This window comes from Myodes glareolus, chromosome 23 (genome assembly GCF_982192425.1).
Source record: "Myodes glareolus chromosome 23, mMyoGla1.1, whole genome shotgun sequence".
Lineage (NCBI taxonomy): Eukaryota > Metazoa > Chordata > Mammalia > Rodentia > Cricetidae > Myodes > Myodes glareolus.
In genome coordinates this window covers 5,770,121-5,794,654 of record NC_142048.1, presented here as the reverse complement: position 1 = coordinate 5,794,654, position 24,534 = coordinate 5,770,121, and the positions used below count along the sequence as shown (strand labels likewise).

Here is a 24,534-nt window from a genome sequence, read left to right as displayed (position 1 = left end):
AGCCTGGGATGATGGGATGAAGTAGGGAAAGGAAGGTTCAGGGAAAAGGTCTTTCTGAAACTTTGGGGATGGGGTCAGAGAGGAAACAGAAACCTAGAAGATTTTCTGTTACTGAGTTGTGATTAGACTAAGGAGATTGGATTTGAAAGAGCAGAAGGAGAGGTGTAGATCCACTATCAGCCTGCTGGGGCTGGAAGCTAAGACACAGCTGGGAGTTGGAGGAGTGAGGTTAGAAGGAAAAGATCTTGTTCATCCCCAAGATTACACATTAATAAAAATATCACCGTATAAAACTTAAGTCCCACAGTCTTACAAATTCAAACTTTTTTTCCCCCCGAGACAGGGTTTTTCTGTAGCTTTGGTGCCTGTCCTAGAATTAGCTGATATAGACCAGGCTGGTCTCGAATTCACAGAGATTCACCTGCCTCTGCCTCCCAAGTGCTAGGAATAATTTGCATTGGTATGGATTTTAAGGTCAATTTTGTTTTATGTATTTCTGATCTTGATTAAGGTATTGTGATTGTGTAGTTCATTTAAAAATGTAATATATAATTAGGAAATATAGGTTGTTAATGTATAATCATTGACAATAGGCCAACTTGTAGTCATGTTAGTTAGATTTTTCTAGATATATAGAGATATATTTCAGTTAGATAGACATTCTTCATATCTTTCAAAGACTACAGAATATGGCATTTTAATAATTTAGGGCTTTTCATGACAATGAGACACGTCTGCTCCTGGCAGCACCAGCTACTTCAAGAGGAAGATGAACACTGAAGAGGCTCCTTATGGAGTTGGCTAGACATTTGGGCAAGAAACTGTTCTTACCTGGACTGTTGTATAAACTGAACACAAAGAACCCACAGAGAGAGGACTGCTGAACTTGCCTAAAGGTGAGATGGTCTTTCGGGATTCCTGATTCATGAAAGAGTCTGAGAGACATTCTGCAGGACACAGCAGATAGTGACTGAACTGCCTTTAAAATTTTCTGCTTCATGAAAATGTCTGCTGGATACCATGGGCCTGTAGGCGGAAGATGGATGTCCCAGTGGTACAGAGGAACTTTGGCTGACTGTCCAGGCAGCAAGATGTCTCTGTCATTTCTAGAGTTTGGAAGTTGCTTATTTCTTGTTTATTTAGGTAATATTATATCCTTCTGGAGTCTTTGATGGAGTTGAAGAATGGTTAGTTATAGTTATAGTTTTCCTTAGTTATGATAAAATAGATATAGATATTGTAACTGTAATTCTTGCTTTATAACTGTTTTGCTATATGTAATTTTACTATGTTAAAATGAAAGCCTTCTTTTTTGTTTAAACAGAAAAAGAGGAAATGGTGGAGGAGGGTCATCTGTCTATGTGTTACTTTCATTGGTTAGTAAAGAAACTGCCTTGGCCCTTTGATAGGACAGAAAATTAGGTAGGCAGACTAGACAGAACAGAATGCTGGGAGGAAGAAGGCAGTGAGGCAGTTGCCATGACTCTCTTCTCTGAGACAGACTCAGGTTAGGATCTTTCCTGGTAAGCCGCCACCTCGTGGTGCTACACAGATTACTAAATATGGGTTAAAGCAAGATGTGAAAATTAGCCAATAAGAGGCTAAAACTAATGAGCTAGGCAGTGTTTAAAAGAATGCAGTTTCTGTATAATTATTTCGGGTAAGGCTAGCCAGGTGGCGGGTGGAAATGCAACCCACCATTCCTTTTACACCCCGAGACAGGGTTTTTCTGTAGCTTTAGTGCCTGTCCTGGAATTAGCATTTTACAAGTTGTTTCTTATATTCAGTCTTTTTTAAAATCTAAACTCTGAAAAACTCCAAAATCTTTTTAAAGTTTAAAGCTTCTCAACTGTAAGTTCTTGTTAAGTCAAAAATAAAATAAATACTTTCTTAATTCAAGAGGGAAGAACCAGGACACAGCTGTAGGACCCAGCCATGACTAGCTCAATAGAGGCCTGAGCCTCAGAAGTTTACCCTGAGGTAAACTACTAAGAAAGACCACAAACTGAGACTACCCAGGCACCACTCAAAGCAGATCATCCAAAGGAAATTTTTAACATTCTAACCATTGTAGACAGTATGTACCTGCCAGCACATACCCACCACTTTTCACCAGGACATCCCTAGACAAATGTCAGCCAATCAGGATTGAACCTGTCACCCCAAATCCTGTTAATGTAACTTTTCTGGGTTTTGCCTTTAAATAGTGCCCTCTAGAAGGGCGGGGGTCCTCCTCTTACTGCTGTGCTGTTGAGATCCCTGCCAGGCTGTAACATGCAACCAACAAACCTTGCTTTTGCATTTTGGTGGTTCAGTCTCCCTGGTGGTCTTTTGGCATCCCCACAAACTAGCCATAACATTTGGGGCCTCACCCAGGATCCCCAGAGACCCCCATTGGGACTCCCAACCCAGAAGGTTTATTCTAATAGATCATGGTAACTCTATCTGTGTTCAAAGTCTTGTCTGTCTGTCTGTCTTCTGTTTTTGTTAGCACCAATCTCAAAATCTGAATCTAAACAGATCAGTTTGCTCTGGTGGACACGCTAGAGGACTGACCTAGGGGACTTGGGAGGTGTCCCGTTTTCTCACCTAAACAGGAATCTCTCATCTGAGACCATCCTGTCAGGGACCCAGTCAGGGTCCTGTCTGTAACACTGAAACTAAAGAATCCGGAGATCAGGTAGCCTTACTGGAAGACTCCCACCCCATTTGTATGGTTTTTGGTCTTGTTGAGGGTGAATTTCCTGGCTCTCAACAAACCAGACCATCTGGGAATCTGTTTTGGGCCCTGTTGTGTTTGTCAGCCTTGTGTGTTCTGTCTTTGTATCTCTGTTGGTGACTGACTTGACTAGACAAGCCTTTCATTTCACCTAATCCGACTGCATCCCCTTCACTTTTGCAGGTTATTACCTTAAAACCCCCATGCTGCATGCCACCCTGCCCCTTCCCATGCTCATGGATGGGTTCCCTTGGCCTGCCCTGGAGGCTATAGGTTTCAATTTCTGGCCAAACCTGGCCAAGGTTTGGCTCTGCTGGCCAAGGGCAATGAGTCATAGTCACTGGCTATAGATGTTAAGCTGCAGTGCCATTTTGAGACACTATAGCCAGACTTCCCTTCACCAGAGCTGATTTGGTCATTCAGATCCAATGGGTTATAAATATCTGTCATCATTTAGAGGGGCTGGTTACAAATTACTATTGGTTAGCATACAGAAAAAAACTACTATTTGTCTCAGATGTTTCACACTGGTACAGGAATTTATGTGATGTGAATTTAAAGTTATGTATGTTATAGTATATGCATGTTTCTGTTCATGTTTAAAATATTGTATCCATACAATATATTATATATTACTGAGGGAAACAATAAGAAAGATTTTGGTAAGAGTTTTTATGTTTTCTGAGATGCGAGAAAGACTTTGGTATATTGTCTGGAAAGCGAGGGAGAAAGCAGGAGACTAAAAGAACAAAGAGAAGAAAAATGGATTGAAAGTATGTACAAAGTTATAGGAGATCAGAAGGAGATGTGAACCATATTTTATGTGGTTTCTCATACCTGCAAATATTGAATATGCTTGTTTTGTTGAAAATTTTGTCTGTGTAAATTTTTTTGCAAACATGGAGCTGAGACAGAAATGTTTGGATATTTTTACTGTCTTGCCACCCATCACTGCTGTGGCCACATTTATGGGCCTGACCTCAGAATTTATCATTAAGTTATGGTTATTGGAATTGGGTTAGCAGAAATTCAGATGACTTTTTAGTATAGATAATGTTAAAACTGTTTTATGTTTTTCTTTATTGAAAACCCAGTTATAGAGTTGGATTATGACTTTGCTAGACCCATGCCTTTTTAAAAGTGTCTCCTGTCACTCTGTCAGTCTAAGCCCCTGATACAATGACAAGGAGAAGAAAACAAAGCAGAAGAGTCACATTCTGTAGCTTCAGATTTATAAGTTTATTTTGTAAGATACAGTCAAAAGTCTGTCAAAATTAAAATAAAACTTGTTAAAAGCTAATTTGTAACACTGGGAATTGATAGCTTACAATCTATGCATGGGTAATTTTAAAGAAACCATGAGGCATGATTTCATTTTAAATTTTGAATTGTCATTTTTATAAAGTTAAAAAAACTAGATGCTGCATGATTTTACCAACATCTCAATTAAAGGTGACCACGTGGAGGGGGCCTAAATAGGAGACAACAACAGATCTCTAAGACAGTTTGGATTGGGATAGATTTTTGCATGATGACTCATGGTTCCAATATATATATATGTATATACATATATATATATATATGATCTAAAGCATTAATGCTACACATCAATGTTTTTATACTCAGAAATGTACCATGCTCTGTCAGCTAGACCTTGTTAATTTAAGAGTCACCTACTTGATAATTGTTATAAAGATATAAATGAATAGGAAACAGCTAAGTTATGGCAGGATTACAGTCCCAAAGAATGTGCAGTTACAAGAATGGACCTTAACAGTTTTAGAAATGCCAGTGTAGGTGATAGTCACCAGAAGTACCAGCTACAGTGAAAGAGTAGACTGAGATCTAAAAGACAGGCTATGTATATGCCATCAAAAATGGAGCCAGAGAGGTACTTTATTTTTGATATTGCAAGAAGACATTTAAGAGGTTTAAATTTTTTAAAAAAGCCTTTAAAATACTTAAATTTATAAATATGTGGAACATCTATGTTTATAATGTGTCTTATTGTTAATATCTGAACATAAAATAAAGATTAAAAATTAGGGTCACAGCCATAAGCACCAAATACTAACCAGAAACTGAATGTTCATTTATGATGCAGAAGACAGTGACCTAGTCAGTTTGATAGAGGACTTGAAACAGCATCCAAGCCCATAGGTCTCAATCCTTTGAGGGATGTACAGGAGTAATTTATGGCCACCTGCATGTCATATGTTTGAATTAAGATTCACAACATAGGCAAAACTGCAATTTTAAAATAACAACGAGAATATTTTTGTAATGGGGGAATCACTATAACATGAGAAAGTATATTAAAAAGTCATCGCACTAACAATATTAAATGATGGTTTAAAAATGTATTTCCTTGTTCAAGACCTAATCAAGCTTAAAAATATATGTTTAGCCTCCTTGTGTTTGCTAACTTTGTTCGGTTTAATCTATTTGGATGAACTGAATCATAACTTATTGTATTGATACTAAGAGGAACTTCAATTGAAAATTTTTGTTTGACAGAGTCCTTTTCCCAAGGTCAGGCATTCAGATAAAGCTCCCATTCCCTCAGGTCGTTTGGAGAAAGTTCTTACTCCCTATAAAGGATGTTGTCCTCCATATCCTAGAAAATGGGAACTTGTTGTCCTTCCTTAACCTGGTGGCTGGGCTGCCTTAGAACTCAATCAAGGGCAATGCTAGCACCTAGGCTCCCTCCTGTTCCCATTTTGCCCTGTGACCTTTGTCTTGCCTTTGCAGGAGACAGCAAATATTAACAGCTGGATACAAACTTGTTTTTACCCTCAGAAATGACTCTTTATAAAATTGAGTACTTAGAAAACTTTACTGAAGCATGTAGAAACTACTGTGTTCCAGAAAACTAACAGTACTTAAGTCCTGACTTGTCCTGTCCCTTAAAGAGACAAGCCCCACCCACTCCCCCTTCCAACAAGGCAAGGCTTCTAACCTGAGCACTCTCTGCCCTGTCTCTCTTTGGAAGACATGGCTACAGCCTCTTCCCCTCTCCTCCTCTCCCCCCTCCCTATTATCTTTCCAAACTCACTGCATGGCCTGCCTATTTGTCTGTCTCTCACCTTCTGCAGCTGCTCATGAGACCCGGCTGCCCCTCATGGTCTGCTACCACCCAGTCAATTCTTTGGGTTTGAAGAAACGGTTAAACTGATTGAAAGGGAAAACTCACCACCAAAGCTGATAGTGTGCATAGAAGTCAGCCCTCATGCAGGGCTGTTGTGAAGAAACTGGGTTCCCAAGCACAGGGCTCCAAATGTCCCCAGCTAACCTGTCCGCAGGCAGGAGGAAACATGGAAAGAGCCTGGCTGACTCACAGAGCACCAAAGGTTATGGTTTAGATCCAACAGTGCCATTCCCTGAGGAGCAGCAGCAGGCAGTATGGGGCAGCCAGGTCCTACCGCCTGAGGCCTCTGTGTGTCCCAGGAGGGTGGGAAGCAGCAAGTGAGAGACCTTGGCAGATCTGCAGGGCAGCCAGTCCCACAAGGAGCAGTGGTGAGTGAGAGATAGAGACCAATAGGCACGCCATGCAGAGAGAGGGTTTGGATATAGTTTATTCAGTAGGTTATGGGGGAAAAAAGGGAAGGGGGAGAGAGAAAGGGGAGGGTGGGAGAAAAGAGGAGTATCTAAACCATTACAAAGACAAGCTCAAAAGAGGCCTGGGTCTCAGTAGTTTTCCCCAAGGCAATATCTGGTTCCGAGAAAGACCACAAACTGAGATCACCCAGGCACCACCCAGGATCAGACCATCCAAAGGAACATCCAAATGTCCCAACTATTGTAGATAGAATTACCTGCCAGCACACATTCTCCAGGACACCCCTAGACAAATGTCAGCCAATCAGTTTTGAACCTGTCATCCAAACCCTGCTAATGTAACTTTTCTGGGTTTTGCCTTTAAATAGTGCCATCTAGAAGGGCAGGGGATCTCCTTTCACTGCTGTGCTGATGAGCTCCCTGTTGGGTTGTAACATGCACCCAATAAACCTTGCTTTTGCATTTTGGTGAGTCGATCTCCCTGGTGGTCTTTTGGAGTCCCCATGGACTGGGCATAATACTTTTACATGGAGAACTCTGTCTCCTAGTTGGTTTTGGGGAAAACTCCAAGATCTGGAGTACATAACAATGGTCACACTCTGAACAAAGCAAAACCAAACTGCAATGGTGTAAGTAACTCAATGTTCTGTCTGGCAACCACTCCTGATCTTCTGGGCTCCTGCATGGGGTTTCAGTCACTTCTCCAGCTGTACTTTCTACAGCACACACAGCTTTTCTTCTAGAATCCAGCTGGCTCCACTGCTCTGTTATTGGTGGTCAGTCCACGGTACTGCTGTCTTCAAAACTGCTAGGGTCTTCTGCTGCAACTGGGCCACATTTTTACCAATAGCCTCTCCTGGATTCTTTTCTGGGACTCCTGTCCTGTCACATGGTATCAAGCCTCATCTTCTCTCCATGACTTCTACATACCTTCAAAGCCAGTACCACCAGAGTGACTACCAAGTTTGTCTGCTAATAGAAGGTACAACCTTGGCCACTTCTGGAATATAACTTCTATGCGCTGATTCTGGAAAAACACTTTCAAGAAGTTTTCACCTCAGTGACACTGGTCTCTTCTTAATCACAGGTAGTTCTTCAGCCCTGGTTATCAGCATTTTTTGACCCAGCAAATCAATGGTTTTACTTGTTGATTATGGTCTCTTGTTAAAAGACCCGGCTAAATCCAGACCCCTCTAGCAGAAAAAATAGAGCCAAAAAAACTAGCAGGAAGAGAAGAGCCAAAAATCTAGGTTAGCCAGTTCAGTGACTCTGTTTCAGGAACTAGCTGAATATAAAGTTAGATTATAATCTTGAGAATAATCTTGAGAAACAGGGAGTTAGCCCCTTGTGATTATCACTGGTATTTTTGGAATTTTTCAATGATCACTGGTATTTTCGGAGTTTTCCAATGGCATCCTCCCTACCCCCTTTGGATTACTGGGTTGTGGTTTCTTCCCTTAAATACCCCTTCTCCCACCTACTCGGGGTCGAACTCTCTACCCCTGCATGGGAAATGAGTTTTGGCACCAGTGCACTGGTTCCTGTTCTGTCAATAAACCTTGTGAGTTCCTGGGGGGGTCGTATTATCCCGAGACTTGAGTAAGAGTCTCCCCGCTCCGGAGGTCTTTCATTGTTAATCACGACTGATTCTTCTGTTGTAGCAGTTTAGCAGATTCACTGTATCTGGGGTAGACATTAGAATGAATAGCTGTTTTCTAGAAGTACTTTCACCTTGACAAATACTTGTGGAAAACAGCAATTGTTTCCTGTATCTGTAGAATGGTTTTACTGAAGGGTATTGGGGCCATCACATGACTTTAGTAATAAGACAACTCAAGCACACTGAAGCTCCTGTATTATTGTGTATTGCAAACAATACATAATAAAGGACTAATAAAGTCATGAGGATGTGTGATGCTTTTCTTTAGTAAGAAATGTTTTTTTTAAATTAGGGACCTTGGTATGAGGAAATATTTTGTGTAACAATCAATAAATATGACTTTGTCTGACTGTTCTGTGTGTTCAGTCCATCAGAGAGGCGGGAACTTCCTGCTGCTACATAGGCCTTAAAATTTCATCTTGGAGTGCCTTCTTTCTTCAACTGACCCATGCTACACAGAACACCCTTACATTTGGTGACCACTGACATGGGACACGAGGAGAGATGGGACTGGACATCCCAAGACTGGAGGTAAGGTAGGCCTATGGTAGTAGGTGAGACTCCAAGATTGAACAGGAACAATGGAACTGTCCCATCTCAGAAGCAGCAATATATACAGTTACTGGAGTGTTGGTTAGAAGAAAATGGAGTGGAAGTGAAAGGAAAAGCTCACTGAGCTCTTGGTGTCAGTTAAATGACATCATTGGTGCCAGGCTACTCCTCATGTTCAGTTAAAGCTGACAGTGTGGAAACAAGCCTTGAGGAGAGCTCGCTGGAGAGGGGAGCCCATACCATTAAAAATTTGGTATTTATGTAATTTAATTTCAAACGCTTTGGAGCCATTGCAGAGTGAGGAGTCACTGTCAGCTCCTTTTGATGTAGAACAGGGAGGTAAAAAGAGTCCAGACTAGCTAGAAATTGCCAGTCTGCAGAGAATAATGTTCTTTCACGGGAAGATAAGAGAATTATTTCAGAGAAAAATAAAAGTGAGGAGAACTAAGACACAGAAGATGACTCTCCTCTTTCTCTAGATGAAACAGATTTAGAAATAAAAAAGGTTGAAAAACTAGCTAAACATTTGCAAATGCATGAGCTCCCAAGACAAAGAATAAAAAGTTTTTTCTTTAAAGGGAATCTTCCCAATACAGAAAGGTGAAGGAAATGATATATTGTTGTTGTTGTTTTTTTTTTTTTTTAAAAAAAAAGGATGTTTCTCAATGGAAAGAGGAGAAATGTTTAGTCAAGTAAAAGAAGGGAAAATATTAAATCAAGGCCTAAAAATAAAAAGGTCTTATAAACAAAAAATAAAGGAAAGAAAAATCCTCTTCCCAGTAGAAATAGAGGAAGAAAAAAAGGCTCTTTGGATTTAAAAAAAAAAAGAAAGAAAAAAGAAAGAAAGAAATTAAGGATTTCTAAAACTTGGAGCTCTCTGCTTTGACTCTGCCTGTCATCTCTTTCAGGAACTGACCTGTCAGCACAGAGCTGTGGCATCTGAATTGCAAAGAATGGTGGGTGGGGCCTCACTGCTGCAGTCAGACCAGGCACAAATGATCCAGAACTTAGAATTTTCTTGTTGCTTATTTGCTTAATTTTGTTTTACGTATTGTTGGATCCAGGGGGGTCACAAAAAGATGGGGACAGACCACAAAAGTCTAATAAACCAGAAGCAAATTTTATTCCAGAAACCAGATTCCAGGAAAAATAAAAATAAATAAAATAAAATAAAAATTCTTCATGGGACACAAAAAGCTTATCAGCTTGCTGAGACCACAGCCAGAGATGGATTCTGTAAGGCTGTGGCAAAGGCCGGTTTCTGAACTTACATTTTTATACTAGGGGCACCAGGCATTAGGTCTGAACAAAGGAATTTTACAAAATTTTTAAAACTCAGATACAGATTGCATTACTTTACAGTCTTCATTAACAGAGTTTTTCAGTTGAACTAGGATTTGTACTTAATCTATTGTCTTTCTTGGCACTTCCAGGTGGTGCTTTCTGAAGCCCTGTGGTCTCCCCTTTGATGCTGCCAGTTTCACATAGCAGGGGTAGGGTGTAACCCAGAGGTCAATTATCTATCGCCTAAACACAGCTCATATCTGTGTTAATCAAGAATGGCTAGGGGTGTTAGGCTCTCAGTTTGCAGAGAGATGGCCTTGTAAACAGAGCTATGGATTGTAAAGCAAAATAACCCACTGTTAATAACTAATCCGTAAACTCTGAGAAAGCTGCTGACAGTCTGTTCTTCTTCTCCTAGGCTTACAACTTCACATTTCTTTATTTTTACATTCTCATTTTTAGAATCTACATTTTTGTATTCTTATTCTTGAACCCTTCACGTATTTTTTGTTGTTGTTCCCGCAGAAGAATAACTCAATATTAAAAGTCCCTTTGTGAGAAATGGTTTTTTTTTTTTCCCCTAATAATGGAAGCAAGTCATTATCAATGGTCCCTTTAAGGGAGAAAGAAAAAAATTAAAACAAGCCCCACTTCTAGTAAAATTTAAAATTAAACACACACACACACACACACACAGTACTAAATCAATACTGTTTAAATTTCCAGAGATATAAGTCATTCATTATACGGAGAATATTCTCTTCTCTTGATTGTCTAAAGTTAAAATGAATGTTTAATTTTCATAATAAATGAACTAAAAACAAAATTCATGATTTTAAACTGTATTATTGGGTATGCTTTTGTGTGTTTATTAATACTGAAAATGTGACTCCAGTCTTTAAGTTGCTTTCTAAAAATTCTTGGCTAAATTCTATAAAAAAAAAAAATATCACCTGAAACAGAGGAGGTTGTTAGCTTATAGTTTAAGAAATAATATGGTTACGAAGGAGAAGCTTACACTGATTTTTTTTTTTTAACAAAGATTACCTTCAGCAGGGCATAGAACACTGATGTTAGAAAGGTTTTGGCTGAGTCTTTGGCTTTTAAAAATGCAAATATAGAATGTCAGAAAGTCATAGGCCTTTGAAATCTGAGGGAGCTCCTCTGGAGGAGATTAGGGCCTCTGTTGCCATTGAATCTACTGTTTACAATGCCAATATTTTTGGGCAGACTTTGGTTAAAGGTCTTTTATCTCATGATATTCAATGTTTTAACTGTGGGAAATTGGAGTATTAAAAGGATTTTCAGTTACCAATTTCAAAAAGAAATGTTTCTCTTGAATGTAATCAAAGTTTCTCAACCTCTAGGAGTTTGTAAGAGGCATGGGAAAAAAAGACAGACATTGAATTAATGAAGGTAGATGAGTCAGAGATGTACCAGACAATCTTTTACCATCAGAAATCAGATAAGGGGCTTAGCTAGGTGGGGCAGGAGTAAATAATGAAAGGGGTTTAGCTCTGTTCTGGGGATGTTCAGGAATAAACAACATGAGCCAACAATAGCCTGTCTTCAATGGTATGGCTCATCAACAGAGCAATCAGGGGAATTTTGGCTTAGAATTGGAGAGTTAATGCTTGCTACTTCAGAAAATGCTGCTTTCTATTTAGCAGTGGGTAAAGATTCGAAATTATCTCCACAAATTTCTTGTTATAAAATAGCCACTGGAGTGTATGGTTCTCTTCCCCCAGGGACCGTATGAATAGTTATATGAAGAAGTAGGCTAACGTCTCAAAGATTTATTGTACACCTAGGAATTATAGAAGAAGACTACCAGAGAGAAATTAAAATTAGGGCTTATGTCCAATCTTATGACACCAGACAGTTTCATACCACAAACCCTGTACAGGAGTAAAACAACCAGCTACTCCAGGATGTGACTAGAACCCAGCTTTTTCAGATTCCCTCCTACCAAAATGATGCCCACAAATAAACAGGAAACAGCCTCAAGAATTCGCCGTCCCAATTCCTTTAACCTGTTGTGCCTAACTTCCAGCCTTTTTATTATAAGAGAGAGAGAGAGAGAGAGAGAGAGAGAGAGAGAGAGAGAGAGAGAGAGAGAGAGAGATTGAGAGATGGGAATGTATTGGTCTGTTCTGTCCCTTTAAGAGAAAGCCCCGCCCACTCCCCTTTCCACTGGGGCAAGCAGATCTTCTGCGTGCGCTCTCTCTCTCTCTCTCTTTCTCTCTCTCTCTCTCTCTCTCTCTCCATCCCTCTTTGGAAAGGTGGCTGCTGCCTCTTTTCCTCCCCACCCCCCCCACCCCCGTCCCTCTTTGGCCCTTCTGTCTCTCTCTCTCTCTCTCTCTCTCTCTCTCTCTCTCTCTCTCTCTCTCTTTCTTTCTTTCACTTTCCCTTTTTCCCTTCCTTTTTTCCTCTTCCCTTTCTTCCCCTTCCTTATTCCCCTTCTTCCCCTTCTTCCCCTTCTTCCCCTTCTCCCTCTTCTTCCCTTTCTTCCCCTTCTTCCCCTTCTTCACCTTCCCTTCCCTAACCCATGAAATAAACTATACCCACAGCTTCTGCATGGCATGCCTGTCCATCTCTTACGGCTCCCCATGGAACCAGTTGCTCCATCAACACACCGAGGTCTTTCACCCACCACCTCCCACTTGCCAGGGACCCACAGAGGCCTCAGGTGATGGAACTGGCCACCTCTCGTGGCCCACTGTGCCTCTCGGGGAACTGTGCCATTTTATCTAAAGCGTACATTTTTGGTGCTCTGTGTCTCAGTCAAGCTCTCTCCATGTTCCCTCCCACATGTGGGCAGGCCAGCTGAGGACACATAGAACCCTGGGTTCAGGAACCAAGTTTCTTCACAATAACCCCACATTCTATCTGCCTGGATGCCGACCCCCATGCAAATCATTGGCTTCAATTGGTGAATTTTCCCCTTCCAGTCATCCTAACCATGTCTCCGAACCTGAGACCTTGACTGTTGAGCTCAGGGCAACCCTCTGGTGTTCCTTGAAATGGGAGGAAAGCCCCCAATCACAGCCTTCATGGCTACGGTTGAGCCTTTCACTGACATTCATCTCTGGTTGCTTCCCATATCTAAAAATATGACCAGACCACCTGGGGTGATCCTCCCACACTGGCACTGCACATGCTTTATGTAGCTGATATAGCTATGAATTTGGGGGTGGGATTTGCTTCAACAATGAGATCAAATTAAACTTCCTACAATTTCAGAAGCAACTCTTAAAATGATGTTTAAAATGGGATATGTACCTGGAAAAGGCATTGGAAAGTATTATAAGGGATAATGACAGGCTATGTAGGTTGTCCAAAAACAAGACAGGACAATAATTGGCTATCCAAATTTGGAGTAAGGGCCAATGCAGGCAACCCAACAGTTCTGCCTTTAAAATGGTTAACTAATAAGTCTGTATGGATGGAGCAATGACCCTTAACTAAAGAAAAAAATGCAGGAGTTTGAGCAACTAGTACAGGTACAGTTAGATGCTATTGAGTAAACTACAAGTTCTTAGAATGCTCCTATATTTGTAATAAAAAAAAAAGACATCTCTAAAATTGTGAACGTTAACTGATTTGAGAGCTGTAAACAGTAATTCAGTCCATGGGTCCTTTACATTCTGAAATTCCTTTACCTTCTTTATCACCTAAGGCATGGCCTATAATAGTTGCTGATTTAAAAGATTTCTTCTTTATTATTCCTTTAAAAGAACAGGATAGAGAAAAATTGCTTTTGCACTTCTAACTTAAAATAATGCTTAGTCAATAAAATGATGTCATTGAAATATTCTTCCCCAGGAAATGTTAAATTACCCCACCCTGTGTCAATATTTTATAAATTAACCACTGGAAGTGGGACATAAACAATTTCTTCAGTCTATTATTTATCATTATATAGATGATACCTTAATAGCAGCCTCTGATATTAATATCCTTGAAAAGATATTTGCTGAGGCACAACAGATCTTAAATCAATGGAGGTTGCAAATTCCTTCCAAAACATTCTCAATGATTTTCAGAAAATATTGGCGATATTAATTGGTTGAGCATACTATTGATTTGTCTACTCAATAATTAAGTAATTTGTTTCAGATTTTGCGAGGTGACTCAGATTTAAATAATCCAAGGCATTTAACAGTTGAAGTAGAAATAGGAGCTGATCCAAGTAGAATAAAAATTACAGAATGCCTGTGTAGATTGATTAGATCTCACAACTGAATGTATTTTGGTAATTTTATCTTCTACCCATTCAGAACTGAATGGATTCTTCCAAGCATAGTGAAAAGAACACCCATTTCTGGGGCTCTTACATTCTATATTGATGCAAATAAATTAGGAATGACTAGCTATAAGGCAGGAAAAGGAAACATAAGTAAAATAACTCAAAGTCCGTATGCCTCCATTTAAAAATCAGCAATGTATGCCATTCTAATTGTTTTATTAGACTTTAATGAATCTCTTAATATAATTACTGATTCTCAATATTCAGAGGGGTTGTGTTGCATATTGAAAACTGCTGACCTTATTCCTGATGATTCAGAGTTAACATTATTTTTACAACTACAACAGGCAATTCAAGAAAGGAATTGCCCACTTCATATTACCCATCTTCAATCTCATATTGGATTGCCTGGGCCATTACTAAAAGGAAATGAAGAAATTGTTCAACTATTAGTAGGAAAAGTATTAGAAACTTCAGAATTTCATTAAAACTATTATGTTAATAATAAAGACTTGAAGAAAAAAGATTTTCCACAACCCCTGGACACACAGGTAATGGTGATTAATCATACTTACTGGGCTTATATTCCCAATCCTCCAAATAACAAAGGAATAAGTTAGGGAGATAAGAATATTCCTGTTGTGATCTATGAATCCTCTTGGTTTTCTGCTCCTTATCACCACAGAGGACCTGCTAAGCCTGAAGAGAAGGATGAGGCAATTGTAAACTATACTGTGGGAGTACGAGGAATTCCTATTTATATGAATAATGGAACTAACTAAATATAACTTTTCAAATGTGGTTATCTTTAATTAATCATGCTACTGCCCAGAATTTTTATGATAAATTTTATTTTATGCATCTGGGTTTAGGGGACAGGAGATTAATACTACTAGTTCCATAAATCTACCATCTTGTGAGATGTAGGTTACCAACAAGGAATCTGACTTGGTACATTGGCAGCAATGTAAAAGTGAGAAGCCTCGAGTGTTTATTAATATCTTCCATGGAGACATCATTAACTGGGGCCCTTACAACTTTTCTCAAGGAAAATATTCTCACTCAAAGTTAAGATGACAGTGGTATAGTTTGAATGAACTGTGGAAATTAGTTCTCTGATTGATAAACCTATTCAATGGCATGGAATTGGAATGTCAGGTCCTATGCTACAATTTGGCAATTCAGTTCAGACTAAATTGTGGAAATTGGTGAGTGTCTTATGCTGTCTTAAACGATGTAAAGGAAAGTTAAATGTTTATGATGGTAAGTATACTTTGTCCTTTGAATTAGATCAAAGTCACACCTTAGTAACATGTGTACTATCACTTTATATATTAATGAAAGGGACTATAGAAAGGCACCCTAATATCACTTGTGAGCATTATATTCTTCATACCTGCATTAATGCTAGTATATTATTGACTGTCACTTCTAAAAGTTTATATATTCTTGGCGCAAGTCCATCAGTCTGTAGAGTAGTGAAGTTGTCCATGTCATGGCAAGACTCACCTGTGCTGATTCTAGCCCAGAAACTCACTGAGAGAATATTAATAGAACATGTTGAATGGTGGGGTTGATTATTGTCACAGTTATGGGTATTACTGCATTGACTACTACTGCTATAAATGTCAAAGTGACCTTTCATAAAGAAATTCAAACTACTGAGTTTGTTAGAAACTGGCATCAACATTTTGCAGAACTTTGGACTCAAGAGAATCAAATAGTTGATGAGATAGTTAATGAGATAGTTGACTTGAGGCAAGCTCTGCTACTTTTGGGAGATCAATTAGAGACTTGAATGGAACAGATTAAATTGAAATGTGATTGGAATGTTACAACTTTTTGTATTACATCTTTAAAGGTTAATGAAAGCAAGTATAATTGGGAAAAGGTAAAAAAAAAATTTGAGTTACCCTAATTCTTCTCAAATAATTTATGATTTACAATAAGAAATTACAGAGACTTTTTCAGGTTAAGTACATAATGTATCTGGAATGGATATTATGGAAGGCCTTGCAGATACCATAGCTTCATTTAATCCTATGAATCATTTTGACAGATTTTTTTACTCTAGCAATTATTATACTTGTTTTTGCTTTAACAATTTAATTGGCTTTCATATGTATTCAGGCTTAAGTACATAAGACTATGAGAAAGTACAAAATAGAAAAAAGTTGTCTTCACTGTGTGGCTGTATAATCTTCACCACAATTATTATAGCTTAAACAAAAGGGAAATATTGTGGGAATTTAGCAGAGTCACTGTAGCTGAGGTAGACATTGGAAAGAACAGATGTTTTCCAGGACTTTGACCTTGAAGAATCCTTGCAAAACACAGTGATTGTTTTCCCTGATTTGTAGAATTATCTTATTGCAGGGGCTTTGCAGCCATCCCCTGACTTCGGTCATAAGACAACTCAGGCACACTGAGGCTGCTGTATTATTGTGTATTGCAAACAATACATAATAAAGGACTAATAACGTCATGAGGGCATGGGATGCTTTCCTTTACTAAGACATCTAAGATAGATTAGGGGCCTTGGTATGAGGAAATATTTTGTGTAATAATCAATAAATACGGATTTGTCTGATTTCCTGGTTGTTCAGTCCATCAGACAGGCTGGACCTTCCAGCTGCCACATAGGTTTTAAAATTTCATCTTGGAGAGCCTTCTTTGTTCAACAGGCCCGTGCCTACACAGAGACCCTAACACAACTCCAGCTGTTCGGGTACCACAGCTTTTTCACACGAAAGTCCTGGTAGAGTCTGCTTCCCTCTGAAACTTCACAAGCCAGGCCTCCATCATCTCTGCAGTGCTCTCAACATTCTCATCCTCCAAGCTCCACAGAACAGCTCACTGAACCCTTAACACCCAATGGTTCTTCTTGTTCAAGGTCCCAAAGTCCTTCGGCCACATTCCCCCAACTTGGCCAGGTCAATCGCTAGAATACCCACTTATGTTACCAACTTACTGTAGTTAGGATTACCATTGCTGAGATGAAACCATAACCAATGTGACTTGGGGAGGAAAGGGTTGATTTGGGTACACTTCCACAGGAACTCAAACAAAACTGGAGCCTAGAGGCAGGATCCCATGCAGAGACCATGGAAGGCTGCTGCTTACTGGCATTCTCCCCATGGCTTAGTCAGCCTAATTTCTTGTAGTACCCAGGGCTCCTGTCTCAATAGTGGTCCCATTCACATCAATCACTAGTTAAGAAAATGCCTTACAGGCTTGTCTATAGCCCAATCTTATGGAGGCATTTTCTTAACTGAGGCTCCCTCCTCTCTGAGGACTCTAGCTTGTGTCAAGTTGACATAAAACAGACAGAAAAAGTATGTTTATATACTACCTTCCTGTTTGGTATCCAAGAAGAATAGGGGAGCAAGCCATATCCCTCCCCAGGAATGACTCCACTGCCCATATAGCTGGGGTGGGGGGAGGTCTTGCACACGTGCTGTCATTTGCTTCTGGAGACATGGTCTTGCTTATAAGCCAAGCTTGCCAAACCCTTAAGGGGACACTCTTGTATCTGTGTGTTTAGTACAGAGATTACAGAGGACTTTCACCCTTAGCTGCTTTCTTAAAAAGTAAATATATAGTATTTATTAGCTTTCTACTATCTTTGCCACATATCCTCCTGAAAATAGTATATTAGATGCTATACTTCTGAAACTTGCTTGGTGTGAGGCATCAGCTTATACTAGTCCTACTAAATTCAAAATTTCTATCTTTCTCTTCTTGTCCCTGGTCCATACCTTCAATACCTCTCTCTTTTTCTCTGAATGAGCAAACTACTGCTAAGCAGTGTGGCTAGGACCTCTCCCGAAGCCTTAGTGGCTGCCCCTGTCAGTTTCTTGGGTTGTGAAAGCCAAGCATTAAGCTTAGAGCCCAACCTGGAAGTGTGTTTGACTAGGATCTGCATTCCACATTCCTAGCTCTAGAAAGTAGGTGTGTATGCTACCACAGGCATGTTTACTTAGCTCACCATTTTTATTTAGTTCTGCCAGCTGAATAGCAGTACCTCTTAAAGGAACTGTGTTCTTTTTCCTTTTCCTTTTTTTTTTTTCAGCTTTCTTGGCCTCTAGGTGGATATTTGAGTCTTATGTTTGGATGCAAAAATGTAGTTGGTATTTGTTTTTTTTACTCTTTGGCTCTTTGGGTGCCTGCAACCTAACTCCCAAATAAATACACACAGTCCTACTCTTGTTTATGAATGCCCAGTCTTAGTTTGGCTTGCTTCTAGACAGCTTTTTGTAACTTAAATTTTCACATCTATCTTTTGCCTCTGGGCTTCTGCTTTTCTATATACCTTTCTTTGCTTCTTACTCTGTGCCTTGCTGTGTAGCATGAGTTCTAATAGGTATTAATAATAACAGCCTGGAGTCGAATGTTGGGGAAAATGCTGAGAGATCGGAAAGATGAAGGAGCAAAACCGCAGATACCTTTCCTACTCAACTTCCCAGCCAAAAAGAGAATGAGCTCCTGTCTCTTCCCACCTTATCACTCTCTCTCACACCCAGTCATATCACTTCCTGTCGGCCTGTATAGACCTCCAGACCTCTACAGTTAGCTAGAGGCTAACTCTGCCATCTGATCTTCAGGCAAGCTTTATTTGTACAAACAAGCTATCACCACATTGCTGTGTAGCTTGGTGGTGTCCCCTGCTGTCTCCCCCTTTTCTCTTCTCCCGCTTTCTTCTTCTCGTATGTATTCTCTCTGCCTGACAGCCCCACCTATTTCTTCCTCCTGCCTAGCAATTGGCCATTCAGCTCTTTATTAGACCGAGCAGGTGTTTTTGACAGGTACAGTAACACACCTCTCGAGAGTTAAACAAATGCAACATGTCTTTGCATCATTAAACAAATATCCCACAGAATAAACAGTTGCAACACATTTTAAAATAATATTCCATAACATTTAACAGATTTACAATAACTTCCATCTATTAAATATTTCCTTTTGACCTCTATGATTGGTCTCCTGAATGATAAACACACAATCAGCTTTCACGTCCTTCCATAGCTGTTTCATCAGCAAAAGTCAGCCTAATGCCCTTCCCACGTGGCCTTTGGATAGGGAGAGAAGGCACATTTAGCTATCCTTTCATTTCAGGGTTAAAACAGTCATGGGCCTGTCTTCCTTGGCAGTGAGAAGGTACTCAGTGAACTGAGGTCTGATGTCTCACATCCTGGTAACATCTTTTTGTGAAGAAAATATTAGTGAGATTGGTTGTCTAAATAGTATCTTATACAATCTTAAGTCTAATGTCTGTGGTGTGTGATCCCTTGGGTTGTTGCAAATTGTCTTAGTATTTGGTTAAGCATTCCTGCTGATGCTGAAGACCATGCAGGTGGCCAAAATGATTTTTTCTTTCTGTGTTGTTGAGCAACTCGTCCTCAGGAGTCACTTGGGCTTGAGAGGACTCTCAGGTTCCTCTAGCCTTTCTTTTATCAGCTATCCATCAATGCAAGGATAAGTCAAAGGCTTTGCTTTATGTACTGTGGTTTTCTATGAAACACTGAAGAAAACATTCCCACACTGACCTTCCTTTTTGTAGACTGGACAATGTTTCAAATTCATTAAGTGGGGTCTCTATATTGTCCATGAACATGACAAATGATAGATGCCCTTAAGCCCCAGGATATCATATAGACCTGTAGGGAAAGGGGAGAGATATTCTTCCTTTTAACCCCTCTAGCCACATTAGAATAACCTCCAAAAATGATTATGAAACATGCAGAAGATCAGGTTTACAGCAGTTTGGTCCTTTTAATGACTGTATACTATTTCAATAGCCAGACATAACTCAATAAACTTTTGTTTGATATATATTTTAGCCAGTTCTTGAAATAGTTGATATCTCACCTTATCAACTTTAATACAATATATGATCTCTAAATCTCATCCTTTATGTACCTTAGACAACTTACTCAAGCCTTCACAACTTGCTTAAGCTTTCTAGCATTTTTCATTCTGGAATCATCTAATCATTACACCTGCTTATATCTAAGTCTTCCTTTACTAAGGCCATTTCCATATTTGAAATTTTGAACATGTGTCTTTACGTACTGGTTCCTTTTCGTCATACCATGAGATATAGGCACATTAACAGATACAGTTATGATCATTTGTGAGACATTTCTCTCCAGTGGAGAGAGACAAAACAATGTTTATTCCATTCCCCATAAGTCCCGATGGCATTGCAAAGTACAAATTCACTAAAGTCAACCCTGGAGGAGCCAATGAGTTTATTGAAATTAATTACTGGACATTTTAGGAAGACAGTTACAGGAGTTTGGATACTATGGTGATTTGAATCAAAATGGCCCCCATAGTCCATAGGGAGTGGCACTATTAGGAGGTATGGCCTTTTTGGAATAGTTATGGTCTTGTTGGAGAAAGAGTGTCAAAGTCACTTCCCCCTGTATGCTTATCTGTATGTAAAACTCTAGGTTATTTTTCCAGCACCATGTCTGCCTGCAAAGCACCATGCTTCCCACCATGATGATAATGGACTAAACTCTCTGAAATTATAAGCCAGTCCCAATGAAATGCCATCCTTTATAAGAATTGTCATAGTCATGGTGTCTCTCCACAGCAATAGAAACTCTAACTAAGGCAGATACCCAAAATCAGCCTCACAGAATGTCTCCACCCATTATGTACAACGGCTCTCCCACACCTGCCTGTGTGGAGCTCAGCGTCTCTCTAGTCTCTTACTGCCCATTACTTAGCATTACACTACATTTCTCAATGTATATAGGACGTAAGCCTGATAGCACTCAAAGTGTGTTTCCACTTTTAAGATAACTTTCTCATAGACGCATATGCAGAATCCACCCATTCCCAAGTCTTTCCCAGGCTATGTCTATAGCTCCTTCCCAATCCACAAGGTTGCATGTTGTTAGGACCGAATTGTATATAGGTGCCTGGGAAAGAGCTGTTTGCTCAGATGGAGGGAAGACCTAATTCCATGATGGAATATCAATGGTCAGCAGACCTGGTGATGTTCATCCTTTGTCAGCAGGCACAGCTGATCACAGGAAGTGATGATTGCTTGTCTTAAGATAGTACTGAGCAACAACTAACTAAAAGACAGTTGAATAGAAACTATGTATAAGATAATGTAATAAATTACTATTTTCTAGGTTCAATCTCTTAAACTAAACCTTAGAGAATCTCTTAAACTTAAACCTTAGAGAAAACACAAGACAGTCTTCATATAATACATGACATCACTACTATAACTATGCTTTTGTTTTACAATGGGTCTATATAGGCAATACAAAGATACAACAAATACATAACAAAACACCATGAAGTTGATGTTTACAGTATCCAGTACAACAGAAGTAAAAAAAAAAAAGTCCTTCTTGAAACTCTGATGTTCCAGCTAACTTACTATAATGAGATATTTACACAGAGGATCTCTCTATCCTCTCCATAGTGAAAAGTTTTTGCACCCTGTTAAAACTCTATGCCAATGCAAGAATCCAAATCAGACCGAATCAAACTGAATTATAAAAAGCCCAGGTTTAATGGATATCAATGCTCCCTGGTGGCTTTCCAGCCCCCCCCCCCCCAGAGAGAAGACTGGGAAGGAAGACTGGAAAACCACATGTTTGTTATCTGGGAAGCAGTTTAAATACCCTGTGGGAGTAATCTCGAGCATCTTTGGAGAGGGGTTATCATTTGGCAGGCTTTCTAGGAAGTGGAATCTGGACTGAGGCAACTCCCAGGGGAGGGGGCTTGGGATGGAATTTCCACCAAAACATTCCAGACTCTTTGGTTATATGGATGTCAGGGGCTGAGGTGAAGATTCCACCCAAACATCACAGAGTCTTTGGGTATATGGATGTCAGAGGCTGAGGAGAAGCTTCCAGCCAAACATCCCAGACTCTTTGGTTATATGGATGTGAGGGGCTGAGGTAAAGCTTCAACCCAAACACATAGATAAGCATCCCATTACCTGTTTTTACTACAGACATGTGACCAATAACAATATACATAAAAGGTGAATAAACATTTACATCTTAGCATCCTAATCTCTAGTTAACATACTAATTTTTGTATTTTAGAGGCAGCCCTCCCTTAGCTGAATGCCCAGCTTGAAGTGCAGAGCTTCTAGAAAATACTTGAGAAACTAAGCCTCTCCAAGTTTGACAACTTGCCTAGGCCCCGAGAGTTCCTCCAAGGCCCTGATATATAGAGAAAGAAACAGAGCTCCTTCTCAAAAACCTGGAATAAACTTGGGAGAGCTGGTAAATATCTGGGCCCAGGGTCTGTGGGAAGGGGTTGCTTCAGATCCTGAGAATCTAACTCTTTCTATACATGAGGCTGTGATTATCATCCCAATGGCACTGTGGACTTTGTTTATAATGTTTTTGAGATACCCTGTGTTCCTCTTGGTGTTCCTCTTGTGTAACGTTGTCGAACTAGCCTCTTACCAATTGGTATATATTAACAAGAGACTTGCTGTTGTTTGGTGCAAATCTCCAGTCAATCTGTGCTTGTGGTAAAAACCAGGGCTGGGAATCATTGTGTCTGATCCTTTCAGCTCACCCAGTCCTGTCTCTTAGACCTCACCAGCCAATCAGAGCCATCAGCAGACCCGCCAGTAAGGTGGGAGTGTTCTTCCGGTTGCCAGGCGGCTAGCTGAGCGCCTTCGCTGAGAGAGTAGAACGTTTGCTTGTGTGTTCACTTGTGGAGAGAGCAGTAAGCGATATAAGCAGCGGCGCCATGGTGAGTGAGCGGCCTCGGTCCCCAGACAGAGAGGAGCGGCGGGCCATAGTGAACGAGGGGCTGCTCTCCCCAGATGAGTAGGAGCGGAGGGCCATAGTGAGCGAGGGGCTGCTGTCCCTAGATGGGGAGGAGTGGCGGGCTGATCCTCAGGAGTCGGTGAAGTGGGTCTTCCCCTGGCTGGGTAGGAGCCAGCGGCCAAACAAAATTCGGCCTGGCCCTGTGTGCCCTGTGTGGTCCTTGCAGCTGCCTGGGCTGGGCAGCAGCCTCTGAATACCTTCACTGCACATCTGTGCAGGGCAATGGTGCTTCAGTTGTTGACGTCACTATGAAATGCTGGCGCCGGTAGTACTTGTCGCTAGGGAAAGCAGAGTTGTCAAACTCAGAGAGCCCTGGTCTCTCTGGTATCCTCCATAAGTTCTTGCACATTTAGCGTTTAAGTGTAGGATCCGTCTGAAATAATTTTGTGGAGTTTGTAAACGGTGTCTCCTGTGTAGAGTAGCACTCCACTGCTAAACCGTGATGTAGAAGAGTAGAATTGATGGTAATAGAGTTGATGGTATAAGGATTTCTTAATTCTTTCAAGACTTTAAGTCACAGAAACTAGAATTTAGGTAATACCTCAAAGATAAATACTATGCCAATCATACCTGTTAGAGATTAAATTAATAAAATGTAAATGTTTGTTCACTGGGATTATCCAGGGGTTAAGCTACATCCCCATAACAGAGGAGACAGCCCTGATTTACAACCTGCCTAAAGTCTCCCACCCCTATCAAAGACCAGGCCTCTAACACTCTGCTCAAGAGGCCTTTACAGGGTCACAACCAACATTAAGTCCTGCTGTGCCATAAAGATACATTAATTCTAGAACAACCACATGTCCAGTCTTTTTGAAAAGTGGTTTTAAGTCACGTTCTCATGTGTTGATTGAGGTGAACTTGAATCCTGTCTGTAGCCCCACAGGGCGTTGCCTTTACTATCTCCCTGACTGACTATTCTTAATCCTGGGATTAAAGGTTTGTTGCACCACAGAGTCCTAAAATTATCATCTGGAGTCACATAGTGCAGTGTCCATCGCAGTAACAAGGAATGGATTTGCATAGGGAGCATGGCTTCTCCCTTCAGATCAGAAGAGGAGGAACAGTGGTCCGTGCAGACTGCAGGGTAAAACAGACTAGACAACAGCTAGATCCCAGACTGAAGTTTAAGGCAGTGAGCTGCAGGGGTCTCCATCATAATGAAGGATCTGATCGGGCAGGGCGAGTGACCTTCTGTGCAGTTTTCCAGCATGTATTAATTTCTTCCATGTGAATAAAGACAGACAGAATTGGTGGGTGCACAATTTAGGGAGCTGTAGCTTGAACTACTGGTTATTCAGTTTCCAGTTAGGGTTCTCTTCTATGCAGATATGTGCAGTTCCTGATGACACAGTTAGGTCAGCTCAGAGGTTTGAGACACAGGCCATTCATTGGCTGTAAATCTGTGTCAGCTAACACTTTACATGAGACAAAATCATGCAGTGTCTTATTAATGGCCTTCTCTCTACCAGGGAAGTGACTACTCTGTTCCAAAGTCTGTATACCTAAGTATCCTTCCAACTATTTCTTATCACTTTAAAAAGTTATTTAAGTATCAGTATCATTTTTAAAATTTCATTTTCTTTAAATGCATTACTGCTATAATATCTATTTCTTTATATTTTCCAGTGTTTGTAGTCATTAAGAATTCTATTCCACTTATTTCATAACATTTATTTGTTTGTTTGTT

General features: G+C 40.2%; 1 protein-coding gene across 1 annotated transcript in view; it reads left to right on the top strand.

Moving 5' to 3' along the window:
- Positions 1 to 22,661: 22,661 nt before the first annotated feature.
- The window catches only part of LOC125405992 (uncharacterized), a 31,064-nt gene continuing 29,191 nt past the window's right edge, over positions 22,662 to 24,534 (top strand). The window contains exon 1 of the mRNA XM_048442787.3: positions 22,662 to 22,767. Coding sequence (XP_048298744.1) covers positions 22,765 to 22,767 — 3 coding nt within the window. The 5' untranslated portion in view covers positions 22,662 to 22,764. The remainder of the gene's footprint in view (positions 22,768 to 24,534) is intronic.